The sequence below is a fragment of the Colobus angolensis genome, unplaced genomic scaffold (genome assembly GCF_000951035.1).
Source record: "Colobus angolensis palliatus isolate OR3802 unplaced genomic scaffold, Cang.pa_1.0 Scaffold2, whole genome shotgun sequence".
Taxonomy (NCBI): domain Eukaryota; kingdom Metazoa; phylum Chordata; class Mammalia; order Primates; family Cercopithecidae; genus Colobus; species Colobus angolensis.
The window spans coordinates 1,785,742-1,800,497 of NW_012115154.1; the positions used below are offsets into that span (position 1 = coordinate 1,785,742).

The 14,756-nt window shown below is 38.2% G+C and overlaps 1 protein-coding gene across 1 annotated transcript in view; it reads left to right on the plus strand.

The window, feature by feature from the left end:
• Window positions 1–14,756, plus strand: part of EXOC4 (exocyst complex component 4) — an 826,169-nt gene that overhangs the window by 564,243 nt on the left and 247,170 nt on the right. Inside the window, exon 11 of the mRNA XM_011941218.1 lies at window positions 12,028–12,247. Within this exon, the coding sequence (XP_011796608.1) occupies window positions 12,028–12,247 (220 nt within the window). The remainder of the gene's footprint in view (window positions 1–12,027; window positions 12,248–14,756) is intronic.

Sequence of the window (14,756 nt, forward strand, 5' to 3'; positions counted from 1 at the left end):
AATTCTGTGGACTTAGGGTGGTGTGGTGACATAGTCAAAGGGCGTTCAACATACACTTAAGGGAGAAGGGCCTCTGGAGGAAGTGACATCTAAGCTGGTGGCTACCAGACAAGTGACAGTCAGGACAGATATATGGTGACACTGTTCTAGATAAATGAACCAGCATGTACAGAGACCATGCTGGAGGCAAGAGAGAGCAAGGCATGTTTTATGAAACTGCGACGAGTTCTAGATTCTTTGCTTTAGTGAGATTAACCAAATAGTCATATATTACATAAGTTGAAGGAAGAAGGGATGGAAGAAGGAAAAACCAGTTAGGAGATTATTTTAGGGAGGCCTGGGAAAAGTTTTGCCTTATTTTAAATTCTGTCTGTTCACCTGCATCATCTCATTTTGTAAGAACCTGAATTAGTATGTGAGTGTTACAAATGGAGGCACAGGAATGTTGGCCTGAGTGCCAGCATTAAACGACTTGAACACTACTCATATCATATGCTAAGTGGGTGATAGCTCCTGGGGCATAATTCTTTCACTGTGGGTACCTTAGACCTAGAACACTAACATAGTGCCTACCTTTCAGCATAAGGAGTAATAAATAAGTGAAGGGGTAAACAAGTAGATAAATGTATGAACTTAAGATTTAATATAAAGAGAATGTCTATACATCTAGAAGCTTCTTGCATGAGTAGCAAGGCTGAAGAAGAAGTGAAAGATGATTTTTAGGTTTGAGCTTAGGTAACTGGAATGATGATGACACAGAAATAGAGAACACAGGAGGAGAGAATGGAAATGATAATGGGAGTGCAGCAGCGAAGAGCTCCATGTTGGACATAGTTTGAGTTATCAGGAGGACATCACTTGAAAGTATCTATCAAGTGATTGGAAACACAGGTCAGGAGCAAGAAGTCAGGGCTAGAGATAATATTTGTTGTATTTTAAGAGAAATAATTTGGTCTTTGATATATTCAAATGCTTATGTTTAATAATATTATGGTCCTCTCCATCCACACAAGGTCCCAGTACCTCAACACGCACTTTAGGGTTTTCAACATGGACTTAAGTCTATTGATTGTCATCCCCTTACCTGCCCACCTCTGGAGTTCTAACCCTACGGGTGAACCTTTGAGAGGCAGCGATGTTAGAGAAGTATGTTGGATAGAGTGATGAAGTCTGGCATGGTCTCTGGAGACAAACTGTCCAAGGTCAAATTTTGGCCCCATCCCTTGCTAGCTATATGACCTTGGGAAAGTAACTTCACCTTTCTGTGCCTTCATGTCTTCTTCCAAATGGCAATTATAAAAGTACCTAACTTCATAGTGTTGTAAGGAATATGTGAAGCAAAGCATGGTGATTACTTAAAACAGTGCTGGCCTATCCAGTTGGCCCTGAGACAACACTGATTTGAACTGCGCAGGTCCACTTCTATGCTGATTTTCTTAAATAAATATAGTTGGCCCTCATATCGGAGGGCTGTGCATCCACAACCAAATGCAGATCGAAAATACAGCATTCACAGCTTTTGAAATCAGAAGATATGGAGGGCCGACTTTTCATATACGCAGGTTCTGCAGGGCCAACTGCCGGACTGGAGTGTGCACACACCCAGATGGTCTTGTAACCAGTCCCCCAGGGATACTGAAAGATGACTGTAATAAGAACAATAAGAACTGTCAGCTGTTAATGTTACTGCCATTTTTTCAGCTGCTCAGTTTTATCACATGTAAAATGGAGATAGTAAAAGCACAGTCCTCATATAGAGTGTCTGTGAAAATCACATAAAAAAGAATCCATATAAAGCTCTTTGATCAGGACATGGTAAGCACTCCATGGGTGTAAGCAATTATTAATACAGCTGCTACTGGCATAGCAACAGGTAGAAGCTTTCCCAGATTCTTCTGTGTCCTGCATTACAGAGTCTGAAGGCCAAACTGATATGGGGCGCCTAAAACAGAGTATATTTAATATGTGACACGTAAGTTTCCAGGTGTATGATAGACATTTTGTAATAAATTACAGTTTTTCTTGGAAAATTTTCTGAAAGCTTTACCTTCTGAAAAAAACATAAAGAAGAGGTTATTTTACTGTGAGATAAACTGAAAGGATAAAAACAAAATTCCAGACCTATCGGAAAAGCAGGATTATTATTTCGTTCTCTGAGTTTTGTGTCAGCATCCCTTATTTATTTATGCAATTTTTGGTTTAAAAAGATTGTTTGATATTAAGAGTTAGAGTTTAAGTCACTTCAATTTCCAAATTATATGCTTAAAAAAATTTAACAGCTGTCATTTTTAGAGAGGCTTACTTCATTTTACCTAAAGTGCTTTTCAGTCTAGAGGGAACACTTAACTGCAGTCACAAAACACTTGCAATATACTCATGGTAAGATTTTTTTAAGTTAAATTTGTTTATAAACCTGCAGAATCCAAATTTTGTAGATGATATTCTTTCTCCCTTTATTTAACGATCTTTACCCCTTTTCTCTTCTACTCCCAGACATGAATTTCACACACTACAAATAAGAACACCCAAATCCCTTTTTATTTGATTAGTTCAGCAAATTGTCTCCTATGGGTATGGGCTGAGGACATGATTGGGCTCTGCAGTGATGAGCTTATTTTGCACTTTTACACAGAAAATCTTTATATACAAAAGGCACAGATAGTAGTTACACTCAGCATGAACAATTACAGCTTGTTGGGAGAGAACCTCTTCCTGATGTGCCAATGGCTTACTCCCATGAATTAAGAGGCAAATGTGCTCCAAAGTGCATTAACCTTTATGGATTTTTCTTTGGTTTTCATGTTCCACTGATTTATGGTCTTAAATATGCCTGTTGCTGCTGTTTCTGAATGAGTCCCTTGTAAATCATTTCTAAATGATCTTTTTCGACTCAGATAATACTAGTGAGTTGAATATATCTCAAATCAATTCCTCTGAGGCTTCTTTCCTTTGCCCGAGTTGTTTCCAGTTTATTCTGTGTCTTAAATGTCATACCTGAGAGCAGTTGAGAAAGTAAGAAATATATCTTAAAGGAGCCCTGTTTGCTGGGGGCGCCTTCTTTCTGCAGGCGGAGTTGTTTCCAGCCTTTGGCGTGGCCTCGCTTGGCTTTGATTCCCAAGGCCTATTTATCATCTGAGCATAGCTAACTGGTCACAGTTCTTCGTACAAGGATGGGCCCATGTCTGGGGGTAGATTTTATTATGAGTTGTAGGTTGATTTTTTTTTCTTTCCATATAAATCTAGCATGGTAGAGATTTCGATTATACTGTGTTCTCATAAAAGTCCATGATTTCGCTTAGAGTGGTGTGCAGAAAGTGTTATCAGAATGCAGAACTGTGTTATTAGTGCTGTTTGCCATCTTTGTACATGGGCCCATATCTCTCCTGAAAAGTTCTGCATTTGACAGTTAGTGTTTCATTCTCATTCTGGGTCCAAAGATTATTTCAGTTCGCTGGATTCAGGGGGAAATGTGCATTTTATTTTCTCTTTGTAACTCATGTATCATTCATGCTACAGGCTTGTTATTACTGTTGTTTGCATTCTTTACATAAAACCAAACTTCGAAATCAAAGGTTCATAATTCTGATGCAGAACTGTGGCTTTTGTAGGACACATAATTCATTCCTGATGGTGTCACGAACAGTATATCACTGCTTATTGCTAATTAAAATTTTAATGTATGCTTTTATACACAACCTGTGTCATACAACAATATTAAATGTGACAGTAGAGGATTGGCACAATGAGGATGGGACCGTGTGGACTTACTTTTGATCATGCAAAGCTTCTGCAGACCTGTAAGTGTCATGCAACTTTTCACATAGAAATCTTGTACTAAAATGGAGATAAGAGAATTCAGATTCTTTTTTTAGTCTTTAAAATTATTAGTAGGAGAGATTCAGAGCTTCTCAGTAAGGATAGTACATCTCTGCAGAGTGAAGACCAGATTAGAAAACATATAAGAGGAAATGATATGTTGAGAGATCCTGCAAAATGCAGAAGTCGTAAAGGATAAATCACACATTTCTATTGGTTGTGATACATGGAATCAGTAGAAAACTTCCCAGGCCTCCCAGATATCTATATTAATGTGTATGTTATTCATCCTAAACTACCAAATTGTATGTAATGATACACAGCAAAGTCAGGAAATAGCCAAATGAAAAGTTTATGTTGTATGATACAGAGTATATGTAAATGTATATATTACAAAACATAATTAGCAATAAACAGTGATTCACTGTTTATGACAGAGTCATGCATGAATTACTTGTGCTGTAAAACCAGAATCCTGAATTTGAATATTCTGAAATTTTTCATATTTTGGTTTTATGAAAGATGATGTGCTGTTGTGATTAGATTCAAGTTACGCATTTTTTAGCCAGAATAACAGAGAACAATACTGTGTTCTTCTTTATATCATGTCAGGAGGTACATGATGTCCATTTTGTCCCATTATTAGTGATGTTGGCCGTTGAATTTAAAAGCTTTTTAGGGTATGAATATAAGGAATACTTATTGAATAAGCAATCATTTTTATTCAAATAAATAACATATCACTGCTCATATTGCAGCTTCTACAATACTCTGTAGGACCTCTCTGTTCAAGGATATTTCCAGCTGGTAGCAGCCACAATTCTTGGCTGAGATGAAATGGAAGAAATGGAGCTGTACAGTGAAACAGAATTTGTGATAAGGCTGGGCTAAGTGAGGGATGCTTGAGTGAAATTTTAATTAGTTTATAATTTCCCTCGATAGCAATGAAATGAAGATTAAAAATTTGAAAATATTGGGTAAAATGTTGGTAGTGTGTGCTCATGTGTGCATTCCAAAGGACACATAACTTGCCGTAAGAATGTAAATTCGGCCGGGTGCGGTGGCTCAAGCCTGTAATCCCAGCACTTTGGGAGACCGAGACGGGCGGATCACGAGGTCAGGAGATCGAGACCATCCTGGCTAATACGGTGAAACCCCGTCTCTACTAAAAAATACAAAAAACTAGCCGGGCGAGGTGGTGGGCGCCTGTAGTCCCAGCTACTCGGAGGCTGAGGCAGGAGAATGGCGTAAACCCGGGAGGCGGAGCTTGCAGTGAGCTGAGAACCGGCCACTGCACTCCAGCCTGGGCAACAGAGCGAGACTCTGTCTCAAAAAAAAAAAAAAAAAAGAAAAAGAAAGTAAATTCAACAACACAGGTATTGCTTATGTGCATACATTTAGAGGGCCCTTAGTTGAGAATCTGAAAAGGAAAGCTTCAATTAAATATTTATAAATATTAGAATTTAGACAATAAGATCCATGCTTTTATCTTATCATCTTATTTTATTTTTTAGAGGGAGTCTTGCTCTGTCGCTCAGGCTGGAGTGCAGTGGCACGATCTTGGCTCACTGCAACCTCCGCCTCCCAGGTTCAAGCGATTCTCCTGTCTGTTTCCTGAGTAGCTGGGACTACAGGCACCTGCCACCACGCCAGGCCACTAATTTTTTGTATTTTTAGTGGAGACAGGGTTTCACCTTGTTAGCCAGGATGGTCTCAATCTCCTGACCTCGTGATCCGCCCACCTCAACCTCCCAAAGTGCTGGGATTACAGGTGTGAGCCACCACGCCCTACCAGATCCGTGCTTTAAACATTCAAAAGCAACAAGAGTCAGTTGCATACTAGCATTATTTGTTTTTTGGTTTCTCCTATTTTACAGCCTTAAGTTTAAAAGGCTGATCTGAATAAGGGTCCTCAAAATCCTGTGATGAGATGCTCTCCATACAGCATTATGTATACCCTTTTCTTTGACTCTCATAGTCTCTTTTTCCATATACACAGATATACCTATACGTTGTGTTTGCCTGCTCATCATTTACAGAGATAGGAAATCCCTGGTGTAAAAGCACTTCATGAGATTAAATAATACTCTTTTGACAGGGCTCCATCTGTGTTCTAACTTAACTTTGAAGTGAAGTATTTTCTTTTCTAATGAGATTCTTTTCACTGTTAAAAATTCAATGTTTTCATACTTCCATAGAGCTAATGAGGAGCATTGTTGGGAAAATTGGGCTTTCTGATTATTTTCTTCTATACCCTTGACTCTCCCTCCTGTCTCCCATTCAACAGATCATTTTTAAACACTTGCTAGATGAAAGGACTCATCCAGTACACTGTGGCAAATCAGGGAAAATAAAATAAAGACTCACCAAAAATGTTGAAGAGCTACTTGCAGTATTTTAATTTTGTGGAAATAATTCAACAGAAGCAAAATGAAGATGTTCCCTAGTAGAGGTTCGGTTAATAATACTGTGTTCATTAGCTTGATAGAATGAGTCTGTAATACTCTGTGAAAGAGCAGAATACAAAGTAGTGTGAACAGCCATATTGCACAAAATATAAAACAGTGTGGGATGTGCATAAGAATGAGAGAATCTTCTGTCAATAAGAATTACTGGTTTACATTGGAATGGTGGAGATATGGGATGATTTTTTAAAAATTTTGTATTGAAATCTGTAGTCCAAATTCTTAGGAGAAGAGCATTACATGCCAGATAGATTATGTCCTAGTTTCAGGAACTATGGGTTATGATCAAAGGACCTTTTAATTATTTTATCCAATATTTGATTCAATAAGCATTTCCTACAAGTCTACTGTGTGCCAGCCATAGAGTAGCACTACTAGGCACGAAGGATTCAGCAGTTAGCAATTTACGCTTTGCCCCTGGCCACATGGGGTTTCTTGCTCATTCCTAAATCCATTTATTAGTGAAATATTCCAAGTATTAACCTAATGGTCTGAATTGACAACTAGGGATGATTAGATGGGAAAATAAGGGAGCAAAGTGTAAAAAAAAAAAAAAGCATACAATATTTCACTTTCCTCTAATCTCCAGCCTCATCAGGGTTTATGTAAGATAGTAATTCTAAAAACCACTGCCACACCATTTACTAAGCGGTTATTGTGTGCCATTCTCTGTTTTGAGTGCTTAATTTTTATTTCCTCATTAAACCATCAGAACAATCCTGTGAGGTAGGTAGTGTTATTATAGCCATTTTACAGAAGACACAAGTAAAGCTAAGAGAGGCTAAGTAACCTGCTCAAGACTATGCGTTCCAGGTCCAAACTCTGGAAGCCCTACTGTAAGTGTTCCTCTCTTGACCACTCTCCTCTAAGTCACTCCCCTCTGCAGAGTGACAGTGAGTGAGGTTCATCTCCTGGATGGCTAGGAAGGCTCCTTTTTCTGTGTCCTTCCTGCCCATGAAGGGTAGATTGCCCATTTAATGTAACTACTTTTTTTTATTTTTATTTATTTTTAATTGAAAAATAGAAATTATATGCATTTATGATATACATATTTTGAAATATGTATACGTTGTGGGATGGCCACATTGAGCTAAGTAACATGTATTACGTCACATGTTTATTTTTTGTGGTGAGAACACATAAACTCTGCTCTCTTAGTGATTTCTGGTATCCACACATTGTTACTAACTATAGTCACCATGTTGTAGATTAGATCTGTTGATCTCTTGAATTTACTCCTCCTGGAAATTTTGTATCCTTTGATCAACATCTCCTCCCCTCCCACATCCCTTAGCCCCCATTCTACCCATTTTTCACTAAGGTAAAGAAGGGACTGGTGAAAGAGCCTTAATTTTTCTCTTTCATTCTCACCCACGTGTTTTGTGCTTCTGCACAGGGAGGTCCCCTGCAGCTCTGAAAGCAGATTTGGAAACATGTTGAATGAGTCCCCTCCAGTTAGCGCTGACAACATCAACCTGTATGTGTCATGTGAGATGGATGTGTATGCTTTAGGGAATAAATGATGTGAATTGGAAAGAAATCACTCAGCCAGAAGCGATGGCGGCCCCTCTGTCTGTGCTGCTCAGCGCAGTTCATATTTTAGGGACACCAAAGGCAAATATGAGACTAGAAAGAAAGAAAATGAGGCTAATTTAGAGTCTTCTGCCCGTCTGTTCAGCAGCAGATTGACTAGTAAAAATTTTGTTCTAATAAATGTTAAATATTTTGAAAATGTCAGAAGTACTTACACTCAGAAAATTCTTTTCCAAAGTCCCTTTGAAGAAAATAGAGATTTTGATGATTAATTCTCATAATATTAAAAAAATAATAGAAAGAGTTTTGGTGTATTTACTCATTAGGAAATTAATAACAGTGGTTTTCTTTTGGAAGGCAACCAAGTAGACTAGGATGCACCTGAGCAGGGCATCTTTTTGAGGGTTAGATGAGATCAGAAGGGGTCATCGTAGCAGGATGTGGTATTTGGAGATCTTCAAATTGTGGCCATGCTTAATCATATACTTTTATTTCTTCATTTTTCCCTGCCTTCTTTCACTCACCCTCTCCTTAAGATCCATTATATTTTGGTTTTGGTCATATTTTATTTTTCTTTCACAGTGATAACATCAGTTAAGAAGCCTCAGTGCTCTTTCTTGTGCTTTCTTAATTTCATCTTTCTTTGAAGGAAAGCTACTTTTTTCATTGTGACAATCCTATATATACACCATCTTCATCCGCCACCACACATACACCCCAGGGATTAATAGAGTGTTTAACTGGTAATATGTAAGATTAACTGCAGTGTATTATTGATTTCGTAAGTAAAGAAAATTCTTTATTAGGTTAAACAGCTAAACTTAAGGAACTGTTTATACACCACACTTTAAATGTGTCCTAATTAGACAGCACTTTATGAAATACAGTCTTTGATACGTATAGCCAATTTTTAAATTCTCTGATTTAATGTTATTTGAGTAGCTAATACATTAACAGTTTTTAACAATCAAATGATTATTAAAAGTTAAAATTCAGAAGTCTAATTTCCACTCCTCTTCCAGACCTGACCCCCACCCCTGCCTCCTATAGGTAGTCGTTTTTTTGAGACTTCCCAGGGTGTCTTTATGCTAAAATAAACAAATGAGGATATATAATTGTTATATAGGGGTTAGTGTAGTAAATACTGCTAACTGTAGATTGATCTGAGCTTGTTTTTTTTCCTTGTAACAATATATCCTGGAGGTCTTTTCGCATTAGTACATCAAAAGTTTCCACATTTGGGGGTAGAGGGAACTGTACAGTATTCCAAAATGTAAATATACCACAGTTTATTTAATTATTCCCTAATTGATGAACTTTTAGGTTGTTCCCAGTCTTTTGCCTAAAAACAATGCTATAATGATCTGTATATTCTGTATGTAGATCATCACATCCATATTTAGATAGAGCTCTCAGAAGAATTTCCCAGGAATGAGATTTCTGAGCCATAGAGAAATGCATCTGGATTTCTGAATAATAGTGCCAACCTGCTTTCCACAAGGGTTGTACCATTTTTCACTCATATCAATAATATATGAGAATGCCTCTTTCTTCGCACTTACGGCAACAGAGTGTGTTTTCAAACTTTTGGAACTTGGCCAATTACATTGGTGTAAAAATTGGTATCTCAGTATAGTTTACTTTGCGTTTTTCTTATGAATGAATAGTTTTTTTAATGTTTAATGTATTAGTCATTGTATTGACTATAAACAGTCTTTTCATGTGTTTTGATCATTTTTTTACTAAGTTATTTGGTTTTTTTTCTTGTTGAGTTCCAGCCATCACCTGTGATTCAAACTGCAAATATATCTTCCCAATTGGTTATTCATTTTATGTTTTCATTTATTTTTCTTCTCCCCCTTTTTGAGAAGAAATTGAAGTACAATACAGCTCTTGCTTTCCATAGCATTGTGGAACTGTAAAAATGACCATGCAAGCTGAAACCACGCAAAGTAATCTTAATCAATGAGGATAGTCACAATTGTTTCATGACTTTACGATTTTTTGTCAAAACATTAAAAAACCTTTGGGAGGCCAAAGCAGGGAGATCACATGAGGCCAACAGTTCAAGACCAGCCCGGCCAACATGATGAAACTCCATCTCTACTAAAAATAGAAAAAAGTTAGCCGGGCATGGTGGCACACACCTGTAATCCCAGCTACTAGAGAGGCTGAGGCAGGAGAATCTCTTGAACCCAGGAGATGGAGGTGAGCCAAGATCGTACCATCCTCGGTGATGGAGTAAGACTCTGTCTCAAAAAAAAAAAAAAAAAAATTAAAAACTCTATTCCTGGCATTTATAAATATATACAGAAATGAAAAATAAGAAAACCAATATGTATTTAGTACCCTGTAACATTAGAAACATTGAGAATTAAAGTGTTTTATTTTTTGTGAAAATCTTATCAAGATTAGTATAGCAGTGCTTGCCGCTGCCTTATATACTTTACAATATACAGCAAGTGTCTTTTCTGGGCCTCCGTAAACTGTCATACTTCTAAGTTTGGCTCAGTTGCCAGCATTTTATCCTTTATTTTTTCTGTGTTGTGAAATATCTCCAAGAGGTTTTTAAGTGTGAAATTTGTTGCCAACATCACTTCCTCTGGCATCTCATATCTCTTCATCCTCTGCATCCCTTTGGTCACAACCACCTTCCTGGTTCGTTCTCGCCTTCAGTCTGGCTATGCCTTTCCAATGGCAGCAGTGTCAACATTCCCAGGGGCAGCTCTTTCTCCCGTAACTCCGTTTACATTCAATTCAAATTTCACTTCCAGTGTTACCACTTTGTGGTACTTTTATCTTTGTTGGCCAATTCCCTCCCTCTTTCAATTATCCATTTTTATAAAATGCCAGATGGGTTTATCAGTGGGAGACAGGGAGGCACCATGGCTGCATGCTTTGCTGCCTGTACATGAAGTGAATAACAAATGCACAGTGACCAGTTGCCAATAGACATTGGACGAAGGGGTGTGATTGGTCACTAATCATGATGAACACACATCAGTTATTTACATCGGGATTTCAGAGGAGCTAGCAACAAAGTTTATACTTTAGTTACTTAAATTTAATGTACTGTGGTGACTATGCTGTGGTATTGAGATATTGAAACTATGTAATTGAAGGACTGATGTTATTTAACTAAAAAATAGTAGTAACTTCAATTTGTTCATATAAGTAGGGGCTGCCTGAATAGAAAATTAAAAAGAATTATAATAATAAATTTATTTTGTTATTAAAATTAGAATTTTAATAAATATCTATATACTCATCTCTGAGACTTGACAGTCATTACCATTCTGTTGTGTATTCTTTAAGTGTTTTTAATAAAGGAAATAGATCATCGCAAGTAAGGTTGAAGTTCTCCTTTGTCCTCCAGCTCCCATCCCATTTCCTTTCTTAACCTCTGAACTCACATATCATCATGAATTTTAGAGTATCCTTCATTCTCTCTCTGTTTCTCTCTTTTCGACATTTATATATGTACATGTAAAGCAGCAGTCCGCAAGCTTTTTTTTGCACAAGTACCAGCTTCGTGGAAGACAATGTTTCCATGGACAGGGGTTGCGGGAGAGATGGTTTCAGAATGAAACTGTTCCACCACAGGTCAGACATTAGACTCTCATAAGGACCATGCAACCTAGATCCCTCACATGCATAGCTCACAGTAGGGTTCATGCTTCTGTGACAATCTAATGTGATTGCTGAACTGACAGCAGGCGGAGCTCAGGTGGTAATGCTCACCCAGCTGGCCGCTCACCTCCCGCTGTGTGGTCTGGTTCCTGACAGGCCACAGACCAGTACTGGTTCATGGCCCGGTGCGGGGGTAGGGGGACCCCTGATGTAAAGGTTTCAGTGGGAAATATGTACTCTTCGGGAATGTGCTTTTTAATTTGCACGACAATTTGTGGTTTTTGTTTTTCATGTTTTCCCATTGTTTCTTGTATTCTTATCTCCTTCTTGAATTAAAAATAGTTTTTGTCTTCTCCTTTTCCCCCCATTTTTAGAAGTCATGTTCTCTGTTTCATCCTATTTCTATTCAATTAGTGGAATAATTTATGTTTTTAAAAGATTAAAAATTATACAGAGATGAGTATTATGATGACCTGCCCTCTTCACAGAAATAGCCAACGCTAGATATTATCATGTCATCTTGACATATTTATATAACACTTTCCTCATAAATTTAATAACCTTCTTACTGTTTGTCTTCCAGATTTATTCAGGAGATTGAGCATGCCCTGGGTCTTGGCCCAGCCAAACAGTGTCCTCTTCGAGAGTTTCTCACCGTGTACATCAAAAACATCTTTCTCAATCAAGTCTTGGCTGAGATCAACAAGGAGATTGAAGGAGTCACTAAAACATCTGACCCTTTGAAGATTCTGGCTAACGCAGACACCATGAAGGTGCTGGGAGTGCAGCGGCCTCTCCTACAGGTAATAATACACTTTGAACTTATTTTTATCAGCAATTTTCATTGACTTGGCAAGCGTCATAAATTTAAAAAAGAAGAAGAATTACCATCTGTTTCCATATTCATCAGGGACAAAACAAAAGAAAATAAATTAAATAGGCACTAGGGAAATTTAGATTTAATGTAGTTGGATGATGGAAGTTCCTTAAGATCTTTAAGAAAAAAAAAAAAAACACCTTTGGATATGAGAGATGGTGAATCTCATTAACATGCAGGCAGTTCCTCATTATTATACCTGGAATTTATCCTTGAAAGGAACTGTTTTTCCATTGGTGAATGCATCCCTGAGTATGAAGGATTAACAGGAAGGAATTTATGATGCCCAACCTCAATTACCAGCAGGAAACCCTCTGTACCTTTTAAGGGCAGCCTTACCTTTCAATGACTTCCCTACCTCACTGGGAATTTGAACTAGTAAACTGACCTTTAAAAGTCAAATCACTGAATTCACATGATGATCTTGTTAGTATTGGAAATTTTACTTTATATTTAAAAAAATGGTTTCTTAGCATCAGAAAAAATAAAATCATCTGTCAGTACATATTTTTGATTAATAGGCTTGAGGCATATAGTTTATATACATTTTAGCTGGTGACTTGAAGGTAAATATAAAACTAAAAGAAAATTAGTAGGAGTTTAAATTGTAGGTATACATTAACTATTATTACACTGGAATTGAATCCTTACTGTGTTTCTTCATTTAAGAGTAGGATGGGCACAGTCTCACCCTTTCAGTAAATTGTACAATATGAGACTATTCAATATGTGGAAGGCTTGGGCTTTTCAAAGAGAAGTTGTATAAATGGAAGGGAGTTATGCTTGCTCCAGTTGCCTGCCCTTTCCTGCCTTTACATATGTCTCCCTTGATTCTTCTTTGTACGTTAGAATTTACAGAAGTGCTGGACCTTTCTTAGAGAAGTGTTCTGCTTTTGAGTATGTTTTTTTATGAACAAGCTTTTTTATTATGTTGATAAAATAGAATAGGAAGGTGTTCATTTGGATGGTCTGGGTCTCTGATAACCATATGCCTGGTGAGGGATCTGTACTGAGTGTGGGGTGCAGAGAAGGGGGAATGCCAAAGGCACGTGCTTGCTCTTCCTTCTGCTGGATTTCTCTTCCAGCTCTTTGTGTGGCTGGGGTCTTCTCCTCTCTGGGTGTCACTTCAAATGTCATGTCCACTGGAAGGCTTTTCCTGACTGTCCTAGCTAAGTAGGTCCCCTTTCCTGGTTATTCTCCATTCTCCCATTTTCCCTCACCACCACCCCCATCCATTGTCAATACTGAGGCCACACCCTATGGGCTGTGTCTGTGAACTGTGTCATGGAGGCCCCCCTTGCCAGATAGCTTCTGATCAAGTTCTGCCAATAGGCAGCACAAGTAGAAGATTGGAAAGTGGGAGGAGAACGAGGATGGGTGATTTCTTCTCCCCTTCCTCTTCACTTTGGATCATGGCCCTGGCTGTGCGTGCCTCCCTCTGTCACCGGAGATCCTGCCAGGTGACACATCCTCCATAGCTCCAGCTCTCACTGGACTCTAGCAAGGTCATTTCTTCTCCTTGCCTCTTGATTTCAACTTTCTGCTGTTACAAGCCTCTGGGTGCCTCAGTATCCCTTGTTGCTGCTTTCAACCCTTCCCATACCTCTGTAAGTTATTTCTTCATTCATATTTCTTTATTTGAATCATCTGAATGGAATACCTTTTTTTTTGGGGGGGGGGGGTCAGGATCCCAGGTAGATCTCCCCACTTAATCAGTATTTTAGTACTTTGGTTTTTTTCTTCCTAACACTTATCACAACTCTAATTATTAATTAATTTCGCTAACTTCTATATTTTCTGTCTTTTCCCACTAGAGGGTAAGTTCCAAACACGTATTATAATGCCAGGCAGCAGGAAGGTGCTCAATGAATAACTTACTGAATGAATGTGTGGTGGAGGGAGGGATGGATGGATGGAAAGAAGGAAGGAAAGGTGGAAGGATGGATACAGTGAGTAAGTTTTGAGAGTCATGAATACTCGCAGAGTCAGAATGGGGAGATGAGAAATAGAGAGTGACAAAAATATGCTTACTTTTATGTGTTGTCTGACCATATCATTAGCCTCATTTCCATCAGAAAACCTTTCAGTATTTATCTGAAGTGTCACGCTATATGCCATATAGAGCAACCTGAACATATTTAGTGTACTGAATTTAAAAGGAAAAAAAAAAGGCAACAGTACATTACAGAGTGAATCTGTGAACCAATAATACTATTAAATGTGATAATTTGCAGCTTCAGTAGCAAAGATGCATTAAAACTCGTAACTCCTTAGTTACAATCTGGGCCATGTCAAGGCCATATGCTACCAGCAAAATGACGTATGTGGGCAGTCCATCCATGCGCCTATCAGATCACTCCCAACCTCATCACCAGCCATTTTGTACACGTTACTGTGCCTCTTGCCCTTGAAGTCATTGTGAGGCTAGGTAAGAA